This window comes from Perognathus longimembris, chromosome 9 (genome assembly GCF_023159225.1).
Source record: "Perognathus longimembris pacificus isolate PPM17 chromosome 9, ASM2315922v1, whole genome shotgun sequence".
Classification (NCBI taxonomy): domain Eukaryota; kingdom Metazoa; phylum Chordata; class Mammalia; order Rodentia; family Heteromyidae; genus Perognathus; species Perognathus longimembris.
Window position 1 is genome coordinate 28,459,395 of NC_063169.1, and position 15,990 is coordinate 28,475,384.

General features: G+C 40.3%; 1 protein-coding gene across 1 annotated transcript; it reads right to left on the reverse strand.

Moving 5' to 3' along the window:
• Positions 1–12,319: 12,319 nt before the first annotated feature.
• LOC125357665 (nuclear fragile X mental retardation-interacting protein 2-like) lies at positions 12,320–14,463 on the reverse strand. The gene is given in 2 exon segments (XM_048354612.1): positions 12,320–14,081; positions 14,083–14,463. Coding segments are annotated over 2 exon segments (2,091 nt in total). The 3' UTR covers positions 12,320–12,371.
• Between the last annotated feature and the right edge of the window lie 1,527 nt (positions 14,464–15,990).

Genomic DNA, 15,990 nt, shown 5'->3' on the forward strand with positions numbered 1-15,990 from the left:
ACATTTTTTGACAAGGTGTTGTGCAAAAAGGGTACAGTTACATAGTAGGGCAGTGTGTACATTTCTTGTGATATCTTACACCCTGTTTTTCTTTCCCTTCCCAGGGTCAGGTAGACATATATACAATATACAATGTACCAAGAACATATACAGTAGCAACGTGGCCTATGCCCAAGAAAATTCACCTAGGGCTTTAAATGTAATGTTGATATTAGACAATATGTCAACAGTAGTCTTATATGAACGTACATACATAGCTTTTGAGCTATTGTATTCCACTGAGAGGTAAATTTTTTTATTTGTTTATTAATTGAACAAAAAAAATTTTTTAAGGTGTTGTGCAAAAAGGGTACAATTACATTGTAGGGCAGTGTGTACATTTCTTGTGATATCTTACGTCCTGTTTTTCTATCCCTTCTCTAGGTCAGGTAGACATATATACAATATACAATGTATCAAGAACATATATAGTATTCACAGACTTGGTCTCTACTGTCTCTCCGTCTCCCTTTGTTAACAGTCATATATCAGGGAGATCATGCCCCTTTGTTTTCTGTGTTCTAGGCTTGTTGCGCTCAACATTATTTGTTCAAGTTCTGACCATTTCCCTGCGAATAACAATATTTCACCATTCCTAATCGCTATGTAGTATTCCATTGTGTGTAAGTACCATATTTTTTGGATCCATTCGTCTGTGGAGGGACATCTGGGTTGTTTCCATATTTTGGCTATTGTGAATTGTGCCGCGATAAACATGGAAGTACAAATGTCTTTTTGATATCTTAGGTTTTGCTGTTTAGGATAGATGCCTAGGAGTGGTATGGCTGGGTCACAGGGTAGGTCTATATTGAGCTTTTTGAGAAACCTCCATACTGTTCTCCAAAGTGGTTGTACTAATTTGCACTCCCACCAACAATGGAGAAGGGTTCCTCTTTCCCCGCACCCCCTCCAGCATTTGTTGTTGCCTGAGTTCAGAGTATAGGCCATTTTAACTGGGGTGAGGTGGTATCTCAGGGTTGTTTTTATTTGCATTTCCTTTACTAACAGGGATGTTGAGCATTTCCGTGTTTCTTTGCCATTTTTATATCTTCTCTTGTGAAGTCTCTCTTTAGTTCTTTTGCCCGTTTCCTAATAGGTTTATTGGGCTTGGAGGGGCTTAGTTTTTTGAGTTCTCTGTAGATGACAGATATCAGGCCTTTGTCTTTTGCTATGCTGGTAAATATCCTTTCCCATATCGTTGGCTGTCTTTCTATTTTGGTGGCTATGTCCTTCGCTGTGCAGAAACTTTTTAATTTGTAGTAGTCCCATTTGTCAAGTCTTTCCCCTATTTGTTGTGCCCTGGGACTATATTCAGGAAGTTCCTTCCTGTGCCTATAAGTTCTAGCATCTTTCCAACTCTGTCCTTCAGTAGTTTCAAGGATTCAGGTCTGATGTTGAGGTCCTTGATCCATTTTGAGTTGATCTTGGTGCATGGTGATAGGCTTGGGTCTACTTTGAGTTTTCTGCATATGGCTGCCCAGTTCTCCCAGCACCAGTAGTTGAAGAGGCTATGTTTATTCCATTGTATGTCTTTAGCTCCTTTGTTGGGAGGTCTTTCCATCTCCTTGTGTCTTCTTTGATTTCCCCTATTAGATTTTTATAGTTTTCATTAAATAGGTCAGTCACATCCTTGGTTAGGTTGATCTCTAGGTACTTCATTTTTTTTTTTTTTTGGCTACTGTAAATGGAATTGTTTCCATAATTTCCTTTTCTGCTTGTACATTGCTGGTGTACAGAAAAGCTGCTGACTTTTGTGGATTGAATTTGTATCCTGCTACTTTGTCAAAATGGTTTATTAGGTATAGGAGTTTGGGGACTGAGTTTTTTGGGTCCTTCAGATATAAGATTATGTCATCTGCAAATAGGGATAGCTTGATTTCTTCCTTCCCGATGTGGATCCCTTTGATCTTCTCCTCTTGCATTATTGCTATGGCTAGGGATTCCAGCACTATGTCGAAAAGACATGGGGAGAGTGGGCATCCTTGTCTTGTTCCTGATTTTAGGGGGTATGATTTAAGTTTCTCTCCATTTAATATGATGCTAGCAGTTGGTCTCTTGTATATGGCTTTTATTGTTTTGATTAATGTTCCAACTATTCCTTTTCTCTCCAGAGCTTTTAATAAGTATGGATGTTGTATTTTGTCAAATGCTTTTTGGGCATTGACTGAGATAACAATGTGATTCTTGATTTTAGTTCTGTTGATGTGATGAATTACATTGATTGATTTACGGATGTTGAACCATCCTTGTTACTGTGGGATGAAGCCTACTTGGTCATGATGTATAATTTTCTTGATCAGTTTCTGGATGCTGTTAGCTAATATTTTATTGAGGAACTTTGTGTCTGTGTTCATTAGTGATATTGGTCTGTAGTTCTCTTTTTTTGTTGGGTCTTTGCCTGGTTTGGGAATGAGTATGATATTAGCTTCATAGAATGAGTTTGGGATTTCTCTCTCTGTTTGTATTTCATGGAAGAGTTTGAGGAGTATTGGTATTAGCTCCTCACTAATGGTTTTATAGAATTCGTTGGTGAATCCATCTGGGCCTGGGCTTTTCTTTATTGGGAGGTTCTTGATTACCCCCTGTATCTTGCTGTAAGTTATTGGTTTATTTAGTTGATTTATTTCTTCTTGGTTCAGTTTGGGCAGTTTATACTTCTCTAAGAATTGATCCATTTCTGTAAAATTATTGTTTTTTAGTGAGTAGAGGTTCTGGAAATAGTTCCTTATGATTGTTTGAATATCATGTGTACTTGTTGTAATTTTGCCGGTGGAGTCCCTGATTTTACGTATATGAGTCTCTTCTCTTCTTTTTTTTGTATGTCTTGCGAGGGGTCTGTCAATTTTATTTATTTTCTCAAAGAACCAGCTTTTAGTCTTATTTATTTGTTGAATGGTCTTTCTATTTTCAATCAGATTTATCTCTTCTTTAATCGTGATCTCTCTCCTCCTAGTCATTTTAGAATCGAGCATTTCTTGTTTCTCCAGTTGTTTTAGTTTCATCCTGAGGTTATTCACCTGCCCTGCTTCCATTCTTTTAATGTGAGTGCTGAGGGCAATGATCTTGCCTCTCAGTACTGCCTTAGTTGTGTCCCATAGGTTTCTTTGTGATGTATTTTCATTGTCATTGTGGCTTATGAATTCATTGATTTCATCTTTAATTTGGTCTGTGGCCCAAGTGTTGGATAACAGTGTGGGGTTTAGCCTCCAAGAATGTGTATAGCCTCTGTGGTAACCGTTGTTATTGAGGGTTACCTTTAATCCACTGTGGTCAGATATAATACATGGGATGACGTAAATACTTTTGTATTTGCTGAGGTTCTTTGTGTGGGCTATGACATGGTCTATTTTGGAGTATGATCCATTGGCTGATGAGAAGATGGTGTATTGGGTCTCTGTAGGGTGGAAGATTCTGTATAGATCAATCAGCTCCATTTGGGATATGGTGTTACTTAGGTCCTCAGCTCCCTTGCTAATCCTCTGGGTGTTGGATCTGTCTCTTGGAGAGAGTGGGTTATTAAAGTCTCCCACTATGATTGTGTTTGGGTTTATCTTGTTCTGTAGTTCTGTGAGTATTTGCTTGAAATATGTATGGCCTCTTTTGGTCGGTGAGTATACATTTATCACCATGATGTCTTGATTCTGGATTTTTCCTTGTATTAAAATGTAGTGACCTTCTTTGTCTTTTTGAGTTTATTTTAATGAAAAGTCCAGCTTGTCTGAGATCAGAATGGCTACTCCTGCCTTTTTGGTAGGTGCGTTTGCTTGGAAGATCTTGCTCCATCCTTTCATTCAGAGCCTGTTTTTGTCCCTTGCTGTAAGGTGGGTCTCTTGTAGACAACAGATGGCAACTTTTTGTTTGCGGATCCATTCTGCCAGTCTGCTCCTCTTTATCGGAGAGTTTATGCCATTTATATTCAAAGAGATCAAGGATAAGAGTTTTTTCTCCTTCCATTTTTTTTGTTAGGCTGTTTTTCCTCTTATTTTTTTTTTTTTCTTGTCTTTAGTGAGCTGCTCTTTCTGTTGGGCTCTGGCTATTGTAGTTTCTTTCTGTTTTTGTCTGTGTGTCCTGCACGATTTTGGTTGGGTGGGATTCCCCTTTTAGAATTCGCTGTAGGGCTGGTTTTTTATTCCCACACTCCTTTAGATCCTCTTTGCTATGGAAAGATCTGGTTTTCTCCTCGAATGTGAACTCCAAATTCACTGGATATTTTATCCTAAGTTGGCAGTTGTTTTCCTGTAGCACTTGGATGGTGTTCTTCCATTCTCTTCGCGTGTAGTAGGTTTGTGTGCAGAGGTCTGCTGTTATTCAGATCCTCTTTCCATTGTAGTAAATTTCTTTCTTTGCTTTGGCTGCATTCAAAATTTGCTCTCTATTCTTGAGATCTGACATCTTGAATATTATGTGCCTTGGCGTGGTTTTTCTGGTGTCTGGCCTGCCAGGTGTCCTATAGGCTTTGGTTACCTGGATGGGGTCCTTTGTGTGATTGGGGAAGTTTTCTGCAATAACTTTATTGAAGATATGTTGAAGCTCTCTGCTCTGGTATTCAGCTCCTTCTTCTATTCCAATTATGCGCAGATTATATCTCTTGTTTTTGTCCACTAGCTCCTGGATTCATTTTCCCTGAAGCTTCACTGTTTCTTGGAGTTTGGTAATTTTCTGGTTCTTATCGGCTACATCATCATCCAAGAGAGAGATTCTGGATTCCATATGGTCAATTCTTTGTGCTGTGGATTCAATTGCAGAGTTTATGGATGTCAGAGAGCTTTTTATGGTTGCCAGATCAGCTCTGATCGTGGAAATTTCTTCCTTTAAAGAGTTGTATTTTAAATCTATTTTTTCATGCATTTCACTTCTCAGGATGTTAAGATCTTCTTTAAAGGAGGTTTGCATTGTATCCATTTTTGCTTCCATTTCTTTCTTGGCTTCCTGGATGTCCTTCAAGACTTCCACTCTAAACTCTTGGAATTGTTTTCTGATTTCGTTTCTGAAGCTTTCCATCATTTCTGCTAACATGGCCTCAGTTGATTTTTTTATTCTCCATCTCCTCTTCAGTCATGCTGCTTTTTGGAGCTGGCGATTTGGCTTGCCCTTTGATGAACTGTGTTATATTACTTTGTGATTTGCGCATCTGGAGATCTGTGGGTGGCTTCCCTGGTTTGGCTTTGTGCTGGTTCCCGCTGGTCTGTCCGTGGGAGCCTTGTGTCCTGGTGTCCTGGTTCTGGTTTTGGGTCTGGCTGTTGAACCTTGCTGCCCAAAGGGTGAGTGTGACCTTCTCAGTTGTTGCTGGGGTGTTCACCCTAACTGCACTTGTGGTTCGGTAGGTTCTGTGTCTTTCTCTTTGGGACAGTGTCCTGCTGCTCTGTTGTGCTAACCCTAACATGCCCCTGGTGGGTATTTGCTGGTTGCTGCTTCAGCATGGCTTGGAGGCTTTTCTCTTCTTTGGTTCTTTTTTCCACTCTGTATCTTGGTCAGAGGAGCTCACCTCTCAGGAGGTTCACCCTCCTGTGTGGACGGCTCCGGGGCCAGTGTTGTTGAGGGGCTGTCCACCCACTTGTGTGAAATGCTCCAAACTGAGTGGGCACGGGCTGCTGGAGAGCTCTGCCCTCCTGTGCGGGGTACCGTGTTGTTGGGGTGTGCTTGTGCCTTCCTGCAAGTCCGCTGTGGGCGGTAGTATGTGTGGACCCCAGTGGGATCAAGTGTCTGTGAGTCCCACGTGCCTCGGGTGGGGCCTGCAATGCCTGCCGTCCCCCTGCCCCTGTTGGGAAGGGGGCGAGGCTGGTGCTGCCGATTCTGGCTCCTTTGCTGCCTTGGCGCTGCTCCGCCCTTCCCCTGCTAAATCCTGTGTCTTCCCAGAGCCTGATGGGATCTTGCCACCTGATTTGGGGATTCTTTGTTCCCTCAGAGTGGGGAGGGGGAGGGAGGGACCTCTAGCTTCTTTGTAGGGTTTGGGTCTCTGATACCTGGTCTCCTGTTGGGGGAGGGGGCAATGGGGGGACTCACTGGTCCTGGATTGTGTGTGTGTCCCACGCCGTCAGTATTCCGTCGGGGGTGGAGTGCTGGGGTGTGGCGAAAGGTCATTGTGGCGGCCCCGGCTCTCCCCTTCTGTGCTGCTTGGTTTCCCTGCTGCTCACGTCCAATCCCGGCCGTGCGGTCCTGAACTTCCTGTCGCTTCCGTGTGTCTTGGTCCGCGCTCTCCCTGGGGTCCGTGGAGTCCTGCTGTCTGGACTCTGTGCTCCCGGTGTGGGTTTTCAGCAGTCAGTCTGCCATTCTCCGGGTCCCCTTTCCCAGTCTGGCCCTGTTCCTAGGTTTTCTAATTTTACTTTCCATCCCTCTCTTTCTCTGTCTGTTTGTTTTTTGTCCGTTTCTTTCACTTATCTGTAGCTTTACAGTTCCCCAAAACACAAAAAATAAATTATATAATTTAACTCTTCCAACAATCTGGGAGGTTGATATTTTTTACCTTTATTTTTGTAAATGGAGAAGCAAGGGTTCTGAGAGGTTAAATAATTTCCAACAGACACTCAGCCTTTCCTTTTTCTTTTTGTTTTGAGACAGAATCTCACTATGTAGCCTGCTCTGTTTTATACCTACAGTCCTCCTGCCTCTGCTGCCTCCGTGCTGGGATCACAGGCATGAGCCAGCCACGCCTGACTCAGATGATAACTTTGGAATAGATATTTAGGTATAGGTTGTCTTATTCCATGTTCAGTATTCGTTACAGTCTACCAGTGTTAAATTCCAACTTAATTCCAAATATGTTACTTGAGAGAAGTAATTTATTAAATTATGGTTATTCTCACATATATTTCCAAGAATCTTAAGATTTTCCAGGCAGTAGGAATTAGTAGCCACAATTCCTCATTGACTGTTTATGAGATTTCTTTGTAATTCAGACTCTAATTTCATCTTCTGCCTTTGTGTTGGTCTCATTACTGAGGGCATGTTTAAACAACAGAAAGTGTGGACTCCTGTTACAATATCCACACACCATGAAAAATCCCAGGGAAAGACACTGATTGGCTGGTCACATGCTCACTCTTTACTGGGGGGTGAGATTCTATGGTTGAAAGTCACCTTGGAGTTACATTCTACATGGAACAAGAATGGAAATACATTTACTAATCTTGGAGGAAGACCTTTCCAGAGGAACATAGAAAGTAATTTCTGAGCATGGGTAGTTAGCCCAGAGTGAGTGCTACAGGAAAGGCTTGTAGGTAGTTGGGAACAACAGAAGAGCTGACTCTTAATAAGTAATTAAAGAGCAAACATGGTTTTTAAAAGGATTCAAAAGCACAAATTTCGGGCTGGGGATATGGCCTAGTGACAAGAGTGCCTGCCTCATATACATGAAGCCCTGGGTTCGATTCCCCAGCACCACATATACAGAAAATGGCCAGAAGTGGCCCTGTGGCTCAAGTGGCAGAGTGCTAGCCTTGAGCAAAAAGAAGCCAGGGACAGTGCTCAGGCCCTGATTCCAAGCCCCAGGACTGGCAAAAAAAAAAAAAAAAAAGAAAGAAAGAAAAGCACAAATTTCGCTAATCTATTGCCTTCATTTAAGCTGTCCTTGGCTCAATGAAATCAAGAACAAGTGTAGGAAAGTCCCAAAGAATAAAATAGTGTGTGTGTGTGTGGGGGGGGGGCAGGTGATTGTCCTGTAAGGCCAGGTACCAGGGCTCATGCTTGTAAACCTAGCTATTCATGGGGCTGAGATCTGTTTGCAGTTCAAAGGCAGCCTAGACAGAAAAGTCCACGAGGCTTTTTATCTCTAATTACCTGAAAGTTGGAAGTAGAGACAGAGCTCAAGTGGTTGAGCACCAACCTTGAGTGAAAAAACAAGTGACAGCACTCAGGCCCTGGGTTGAAGTCCAGTACTGGGCACACAAACATAAAAGTATCCTGAGGGTAAAGAGCTGTAATGCATGCTGAATCTGCTCTAATAGCTCTGGAAGTTAGCCATTTTTCAGATGTAGACTTAAAGTGTGTACTTGTCTTCTAATAATGATATAAGTTTACTCACTGGAACTTAAGCACCTATTTTAGATTCCTTATACTGTACTAAAGACAACATAAGGAATTTGGGAAAGGGTATTTAATTACTGTTTCCATGTTTCCTGTTTTATGTTTCTTTGTTTTGCTATTGTGCCTTTAGGACCCTGAGTTTATAGGATTTGATATAGTCAGGCAACAAAGAAGCTAACTCAGGAAACATGAACAACTTCTTCTCTTCTTTGCTTCCTTCTCATTTCTTTCGGCCTTTTAAAAAATTAATTTTATTCTCAAGGTGATGTACAGAGGGGTTACACTCACGTAAGGTAGTGAGTACATTTGTTGTCATACTTGTTACCCTCTCCCTCATTTTTCTTCCACCTTCCCTCTCCCCAATCTTCCCCCCCAATTGTACAGTTAATTACCAACATATTGTGAGTTTTGCTATTGCATTGGTTCACCCTTTATCTTTGTGTCACCATTTTGATGTTCCTCTTCCCTTCCCTAATTCAGATAAATGTATATACAATACCCAGGGTGCTGAAATCAAATACAGTAACAACAGAGGATAAACCATAGGGAAGAAAAAATCACATAGTACATTAAAAATAACAACAATAAAGGACCTCTTGTTCCCATATCTTGGAGTACATTTCACTTAGCACCATCTTACCTGATCATATGTACATAGCTATTGAGCTACTGTGATCATCTGTTAGGACCATTCTAGCCATATGCTAATTATTACCAGTCAAGGAAACCATGGAATCTATGTTTCTTTGGGTCTGGCTCACTTCACTTAGTATGATTTTTTTCATTTCCTTATGAATGGGACAATGCCATTCTTTCTGATGGAAGCATAGAATTCCATTGTATATATGTACCACATTTTCTTGATCCATTTATCTACTAAGGGGCATCTGGGTTGGTTCCATATTTTAGCTATGGTAAAACTGCAATGAACATAGTTGTGCTGGTAGCTTTAGTGTGGTCTCATTTGTAGTATATTGGATAAATGCCCAGGACTGGAATTGCTGTGCCATAGAGAAGTTCAATATTTAGTTTTCTTGAGGATGCTCCATACTGCTTTCCAAGAGTGTTTGAACAGCTGTCCCTTAGCCCAAGGCTGGTGCTCTACCAATTGGGTGGTTAATTGAAGAAAAGCATGTCATGGATTTTCCTGTCTGGGTGACCTCACATTGTGATTCTTATATCTGAGCCTTGTGATTAGCTAGGCTTATAGGCATGAGCCACTGGTGCCTGGCATTTTTTGGTACTTTTATTTCCTTTAAAAAGACAAAGTACAAAGCCAGGTGCTAGGAGGTTATGCCTGTAAATCCTAGTTGGTCAGGAGGCTGAAATCTGAGGATCATAGTTTGAAGTCAGCCTGGGCAGGAAAGTCCATAAGACTCTTTATTTTTAAAATTAATTTTATCTTTATTGAAAAAGTGATGAGCAGGAGGGTTACAATTATATAAGTAAGTTAATGATTACATTTGTTTTTAAACAATGTTACCCCATTCATCATTTTGTCTGGTTTACTTCTCTCTATACCCCCTCCCTTCCCCTGTTGTCAGGTTTAAATCCAACCTAGTGTCAAGTGAGTATCATTGTTGTATTAGTTCTTCCTTTGACCTGTTGTTTCTGTGATTCTCTTTCCCTTCTTCTGGTCAAATAATCTTATATACAAGACACAAGGTACAGAAAATTAAGAGAGATGAAAGGGAAAAAAAAAGAACCAAAACTAAAACTAGATAAATAAATAAAAAACTACTTACAGGACATAAGAACCTCTTGTTTCCATATCTTGGAATTCTTATCTCCACTAAACTACAAAACAAAAAACAAACAAAAAACCCAAAGTGGATCTGTGGCTCAAGTGGTAAAGTGCTAATCTTGAGCAAAAGAAACTTAGGGACAGTGCCCAGGCCTTGAGTTGAAGCTCCAGAACCAGCACCAGAGAGAGAGAGAGAGAGAGAGAGAGAGAGAGAGAGAGAGAGAGAGAGAGAGAGAGAGAGAGACAGACAGACAGACAGAGAGACAGAGACAGAGACACAGAGAGACAGAGACAGAGAGATACAGAGAGAGACAGAGAGGCAGAGACAGAGAGAGACAGAGAGACTCTAAGTAAATGTTCTCTAGACCTTGGTTAGGTAAATTCTTCTAGTTTTTTTTTAAATTTTTTGAAAATTTTTATTAAAAAAACACAAAACACAGACTTATTCCACTTCAATATGTGGTATGTTGCATTTTCCAGTTTGTTTAATGCTTTAAAGCTCAAGGATGCCTCTGCTTTCAATTGTACATGGGCCTGAAGCATCCTAGCTTTTGGCAAGCAGGCAGGAGACTCAACAAAAATCAAATAGGAGCAAGGCAGACTAAATGCAGGGCACATCTGTAAACATATTATACATTTAAAAATTACAATATCAGTAAAAGTGATACAGTTTACAGGTGAAATGAAAACTATCTGAAACTGACCTACCACAAGTTTCTGAAACTGGACTGATACAATAAGTTATATATATATATATATATATATATATATATATATATATATATATATTATGTATAAAAAGTTTGGTTTACATCAAGTGGAATTGGCAATCCATGCTTATACTTTTTCTTTTAAATATAAACAGGGCAGAAATCCAGACTAAAAAGATATTTTCTCTGTGTTCAATCCAACAACTTTCATGAACTACTTGTTAAAAGTCACAATCAACAAACAAGAAAACTCATCCATACTACAATCACTCGAAAACTAGCCATTTCTTAAGCAAAATGATAAAGCAAAAAGTAGTTACTTTCTCTCCAAATATCAAGGGATCCTGTCTACTTTTATTAGAGGACTACAACTCTCTTTATATATAAATGCCTTGCTATTTTAACCAGTATTTGACCTACATGGATATAATAATTTTTCTGCATGTACGTGTGTGATGTGATGCTATGTCAGGCCAGAAAACTTGTTATGTCACCAATATCACCCAATCTTAAAATTGGACCCTTAGTTTCTGCATACACACACACCCACACACACTCACACGCACACACTCACAATTTATTTTTAGCATGCTATACACAAGCTGCAGTGCAACAGGATGGCAATGTAATGATAAAGACAGGGCTAATGCTCTTCTCTGCCCAAAAGAAAATTTCCAGAATTTCACATTATTTTCCTTAAAAACCCATTTTGCTCTAATAATAAAATATATTTATTAAGATATAATTAGAAGCTAATAAGCTTAGGAGTATAATTTGCATGAAACAGGTTCTATAAGCAGGGTTTATTACCTCCTTACTGGCTAAAATTTCCTGGGCATTTTTTTCCCTCCTTTTAGATTTTGCTCAGAAATTAAGGAGAATTTAAAAAAAGTACACAAATTTCTTAGATATTTGATGAAAAACAAACTGCACATTTATTGTTAGTGACAGAGAGCAAGTCTGGAGCACCTACAGTTGAGAAGCAGAATATATTTTTGCTCCCAGTTATACAATTACATTAAAATATGGGCACAGGAGTACTTTTTCCATATCTAAGCCAACTGCTTGTTCTGTGACTTTTCTTTAAATGACACTCATGTATTTTTCAGCTGTTACCAAAGTTCAGCATGTAACCAAAGCTAGTTAACTATGTACCCACCAACGATTACAGAATTGTAGAACTTGAATGCCTTCCCCTGACCCCCCCCCCAAAAAAAAAGGAAAGAAAATATTTCCCCAACACCCCACAGAGGCTGCTTAATTTCTGGCAAGACATGCAAATGATATTCACTAAAAAAAATATACCCCTGCAAACTTCAAGGCATTTATCCAGCATTCTAGCAGGGCTTAAAGTAAAACCAAAAGATCAGGGAGGAGTAGGGGAAAATGTTGAATCATTCTAGGTTCCCCGTGATTAGTGTATCACTTTAGTCACAGATATTTTAAGTGGATTTGCCTTTCCAGTGGGTCACTTGTTGCCCAAAGTGATGACAGCAGGAACTTTAGACCACGCTTGTTAAGTCTGTGTTCATTAATCACTTGCATTCACACTTAAAAACAAAAACAAAAGGAATAAAAACAAAACAAAAAAGACTATTCAGTACCAGAGATTAAATAACCATGTGTAGTCTCTTGAAATAAATTTGATTCCTTAAGGACTCTAATTACTTTCAGTTGCCTTTTTAAAATAACTATTTATGTATATATATATATATATATATATATATTTGTATATATTATCCTGTGATTCTATGGTTCCTCTGCTGCATTGAAGATCTAGGAGCATAAAAGCCTGTGTCCCCCATAAACGGTGGCTCTAATACTGCAGAAAGGTTACAAATAGGCAGTCTGGTCCTTCATTGATCTGGACTATCCATGGCTTCATTGTAAGTGACTATCCTTTTGGGATCTTGCTTCTGCAAATTCCAAATAGATTCCATTTCTTTAGTGTGATATACAATAGCAGCTCTTGGGTCAAAAGAACCCCAGCTATCATTCCTTTCTAGGCCTCTCTGGTATTTCTGTTCTTTGGCAGAGCCTAACGAAGTGTTTGTAGGAGAGGCCAGAGGATTTTGATTTTCTATCTCGTAGTCCTTTGAGAGAAACACTAAAGCACCTTGACTACTGGTGTCTGCTTTTTGAAGGTCACCTATATGACTGGTTTCCAAGGATAAGGCTCCACTCTCACTAGCAGTCCCAGGTTTTAGAATGCTACCCAGAACTTGAGGACTAGTCCGTTTCTCCAGCTCATAAGCCTTGGGAAACACAGGATGCTCAGTTCCTGAGGGGATTATTTCAGCACCCTGTGAAACCAAAGTGGCAGGATATTCTCCTTGAAATGTCACCTCCATCACTTTATGATCTGATGATTTTCCAATAACAGTCTCAGGGCCAGCACTGGGCTCATTTATAAATGATAAACCCCATTGATTCTGGAAGATATCCCCCAGGTTTTGCTGATCTGTCTGAGAAGGCAGATGTACCTGTGCTGTGCTCAATAGCACAGTTTGCGTATTTGAAGGGTAGCTAAAAAGGCTAGACTTAATTTGCTCAACAGCTGCTGAAGTTAGACTCATATCCTGGAGAACTGAATCAGTTCCAGAAGAGATGGGTGTCAGAGTATTAGCAGCAGTAGTTAGCAGTGGCTGAGCCCCTGGATACAAATTTTTATCAGTCCCCACTAAAACAGGCCCATTAGAAAAATTGGCAGAAGTAACAGATTTCAACGCTGACATAGGGACTTGGGATAACCGACTTGAAGGCTGGGTCTGAGTTTCCCCAGTAGATGATGAAGAGGATGATGATGAAGATGGTGACACAGAAGAGTTCTGAATAGTTTTGTTGAGGTTTTCCTTAACTTTGCTTGCATAACTTATTTTTGGAACTATTTTAGCACTACTCTTGTCCACTGGAAAAACTGGAGGTGGTTTAAATAGGGTCCATGAGTTCTCTTTGGAGGCAGCAGCTGAAGCATGCTTTCCTTTGGGCCCAACAACAAACATTTTGATGCTCCTACCAGGTTTAATATCTGAGCTTTTACGAAGCAAATCACCCATAGCAGGTTTTCCCCAACTCGTTCCTCCAGGCCCAGTTTCATACTTCCAAATGGGCTTTGAACCATCTACTCGATTTCCCTTTTGTTCACTGGAATCAGGCTTGAAAGTTTCAAGTCCCTGTTTCAAGGTTGTGACACTAGTCTCTTGTTGCATTATTTTGTCCTGCACTAAGTTAAGGTTTTCACAACCCTTAGCACTATTGCGACTAGCTTTCTTTTTTTTAGGATTGGTATATCCACTCTTGGACCCACTACCATCATTATCTGCTCCTCTGCCCATATAACCATTAGTAATATAGCTTGAATTATTTGTTATAACACCATTTGGAATTGCTATAGCATCAGTCTTATCAATAGACTGGCTCTCTCCAGATTTAGTTTCATAAGATTTCCCATTCTTTTTGTCCATGCTGTTTTTCTGAATGAAATTCTTGGTTTTAATTCCTGCTTTTCCAAAGGTACCAGCCTTCACAGTCTGTTTCAGACTAGTGTCTACAACTTGCTGGTTGCCCATTGAGGACTCTGGAAATAGGATTGGTAGCATCATCAGAACTGAGGCTCTTTAAAGATATTTCTCTTTCCCCGGCATTACCATTTATTTTACCATAGCCTGTTTTCTTCTTCGGCGTTTCCTGGTGCTGCTGGAGGGTGTGTTTCTGCTCATGTTTCAGCGGCTTTGGCTGGGCCTTGGGGCTGCTCTTGGCTCCATGCTGCAGGTACTGGTGAGGCTGCTGGTGATGGTGGTGGTGGTGGTGGTGGTTGTGGTTATGGTTGTAGAAATAATAATGGTGGTGGTGGTGCGGCTGCTGTTGCTGCTGCTGCTGGGGGTGATGGTGCAGATGGCGGTGGCTGTGATGGTGCTGAGGCTGTGGCTGGCCGGGCTTCTCCTCCATTGAAAAGCGGCTAGGACTCCCCTGGCTTGAGGCTGAGGGCTGCTGCACCGTCAGGATCTCTCTTCTAGTTTTTAATCTTGTCTGAAGGAAATTTAAGACTTTGGGATTTTATAAGGACAATAAAAAGACTGGTTAAGCAACATATGAACCCATGGATGAAACATACTTATGCATCATTTATTTAAGCATAAACACAAATAGCAAATTACTTAAAAAGCACTAGCTTACGTTAGTTTTGGGTCAGGCATGAAACATTTATAACTCTGTGCTGAGCTATGGTCAAAGATAGAGATAAGGTGAGCAGTCAGTCTTGACCCCATGTGCATGGCTCTTGTTCCACATGTCTGCTTGTCATCCCAAGGGTGGATGGACACTTTCATCTTCATCATACTTTTTTTTGAAGCTTGCTTTAGATTTCTGTTTCTGTCTTATTAGAGTTCTGCTAATAAGCTTGCAGTTTAAAATTTGTGCTAGTACGAGGGCTTGAACTCAGGGTCTTTTGCTCTCACTTGGCTTTTTCACTCAGAGTGGTGCTTTAATCACTTGAGCCACATATGTTTCCAGCTTTTTTTCTGGTTAATTGGAGATGAGAGTCTCATAGATGGTCTGTCCAGCTATCTTTGAATTGCAATTCTCTAATCTCAACCTCCTGAGCAGCTAGGATTATGGATGAGCACTGTAATCCTGATTACCACCTCTGGACTGTTATTTTATTTTTTTAATTTTTTCTTGTTATTGCTCAAACTGTAAAATGCAGAAAACATCGGAGATTTTATTTTCACATTAATTTTTATTACATGACTTTATGGAATGGTCTAGATTAAATCATGTGAATCTTTGTTGTTTAGAGCATGGTCTCTAGACCATAATGTCAGTATCACCTGGGAATTTATCAGAAATACAGTCTTTGGCCATATTCTAGATTTATAGAATTATATATACAAGAAAAAATTTTTTTTCTGGGGCTTGAGCTCAGGGTCTGGGTCCTGTCCTTGAGCGTGTGTGTGTGTGTGTGTTACTTCTTTTTCTAAAATTAACTAACTTATTGTCAAAGCGATGTACAGAGGGGTTACAGTTTGAACTGTCCCCCCCCCCCCCCAAGGCTAATGCTCTGCCACTTGAGCCACAACTCCACTTCTGGCTTTTTTGGTGCTTAATTGGAAATAAGAATCTTACCGACTTTCCCACTTGGGCTGGCTTCAAGCCTCAATTCTCAGATCTCAGCTTTCTGAGTAGCTAGGACTGAGAAATATTTTTGTTTAACACACTGTATTGAAAACACATCTTACATCTTTCTCTTTCATTGAACTGAAATTTCAGGAAAGGAATTTATATTGTCTAGTCTAAGATCTAGCACAATTCCTGGTGCTTAGTAGGTATGTATTGGATCATAGATGGGAGATAACGGCTGGAGTGAGCATCATTTGCTTAACCAAGCTGTAAAGTCATCAATGTGTTTAGGAGGGCTCAATGAAAGAGTAGTGCTATCAGGGGAGACAGTGATCCCACTGCTATTTCTTACATGGA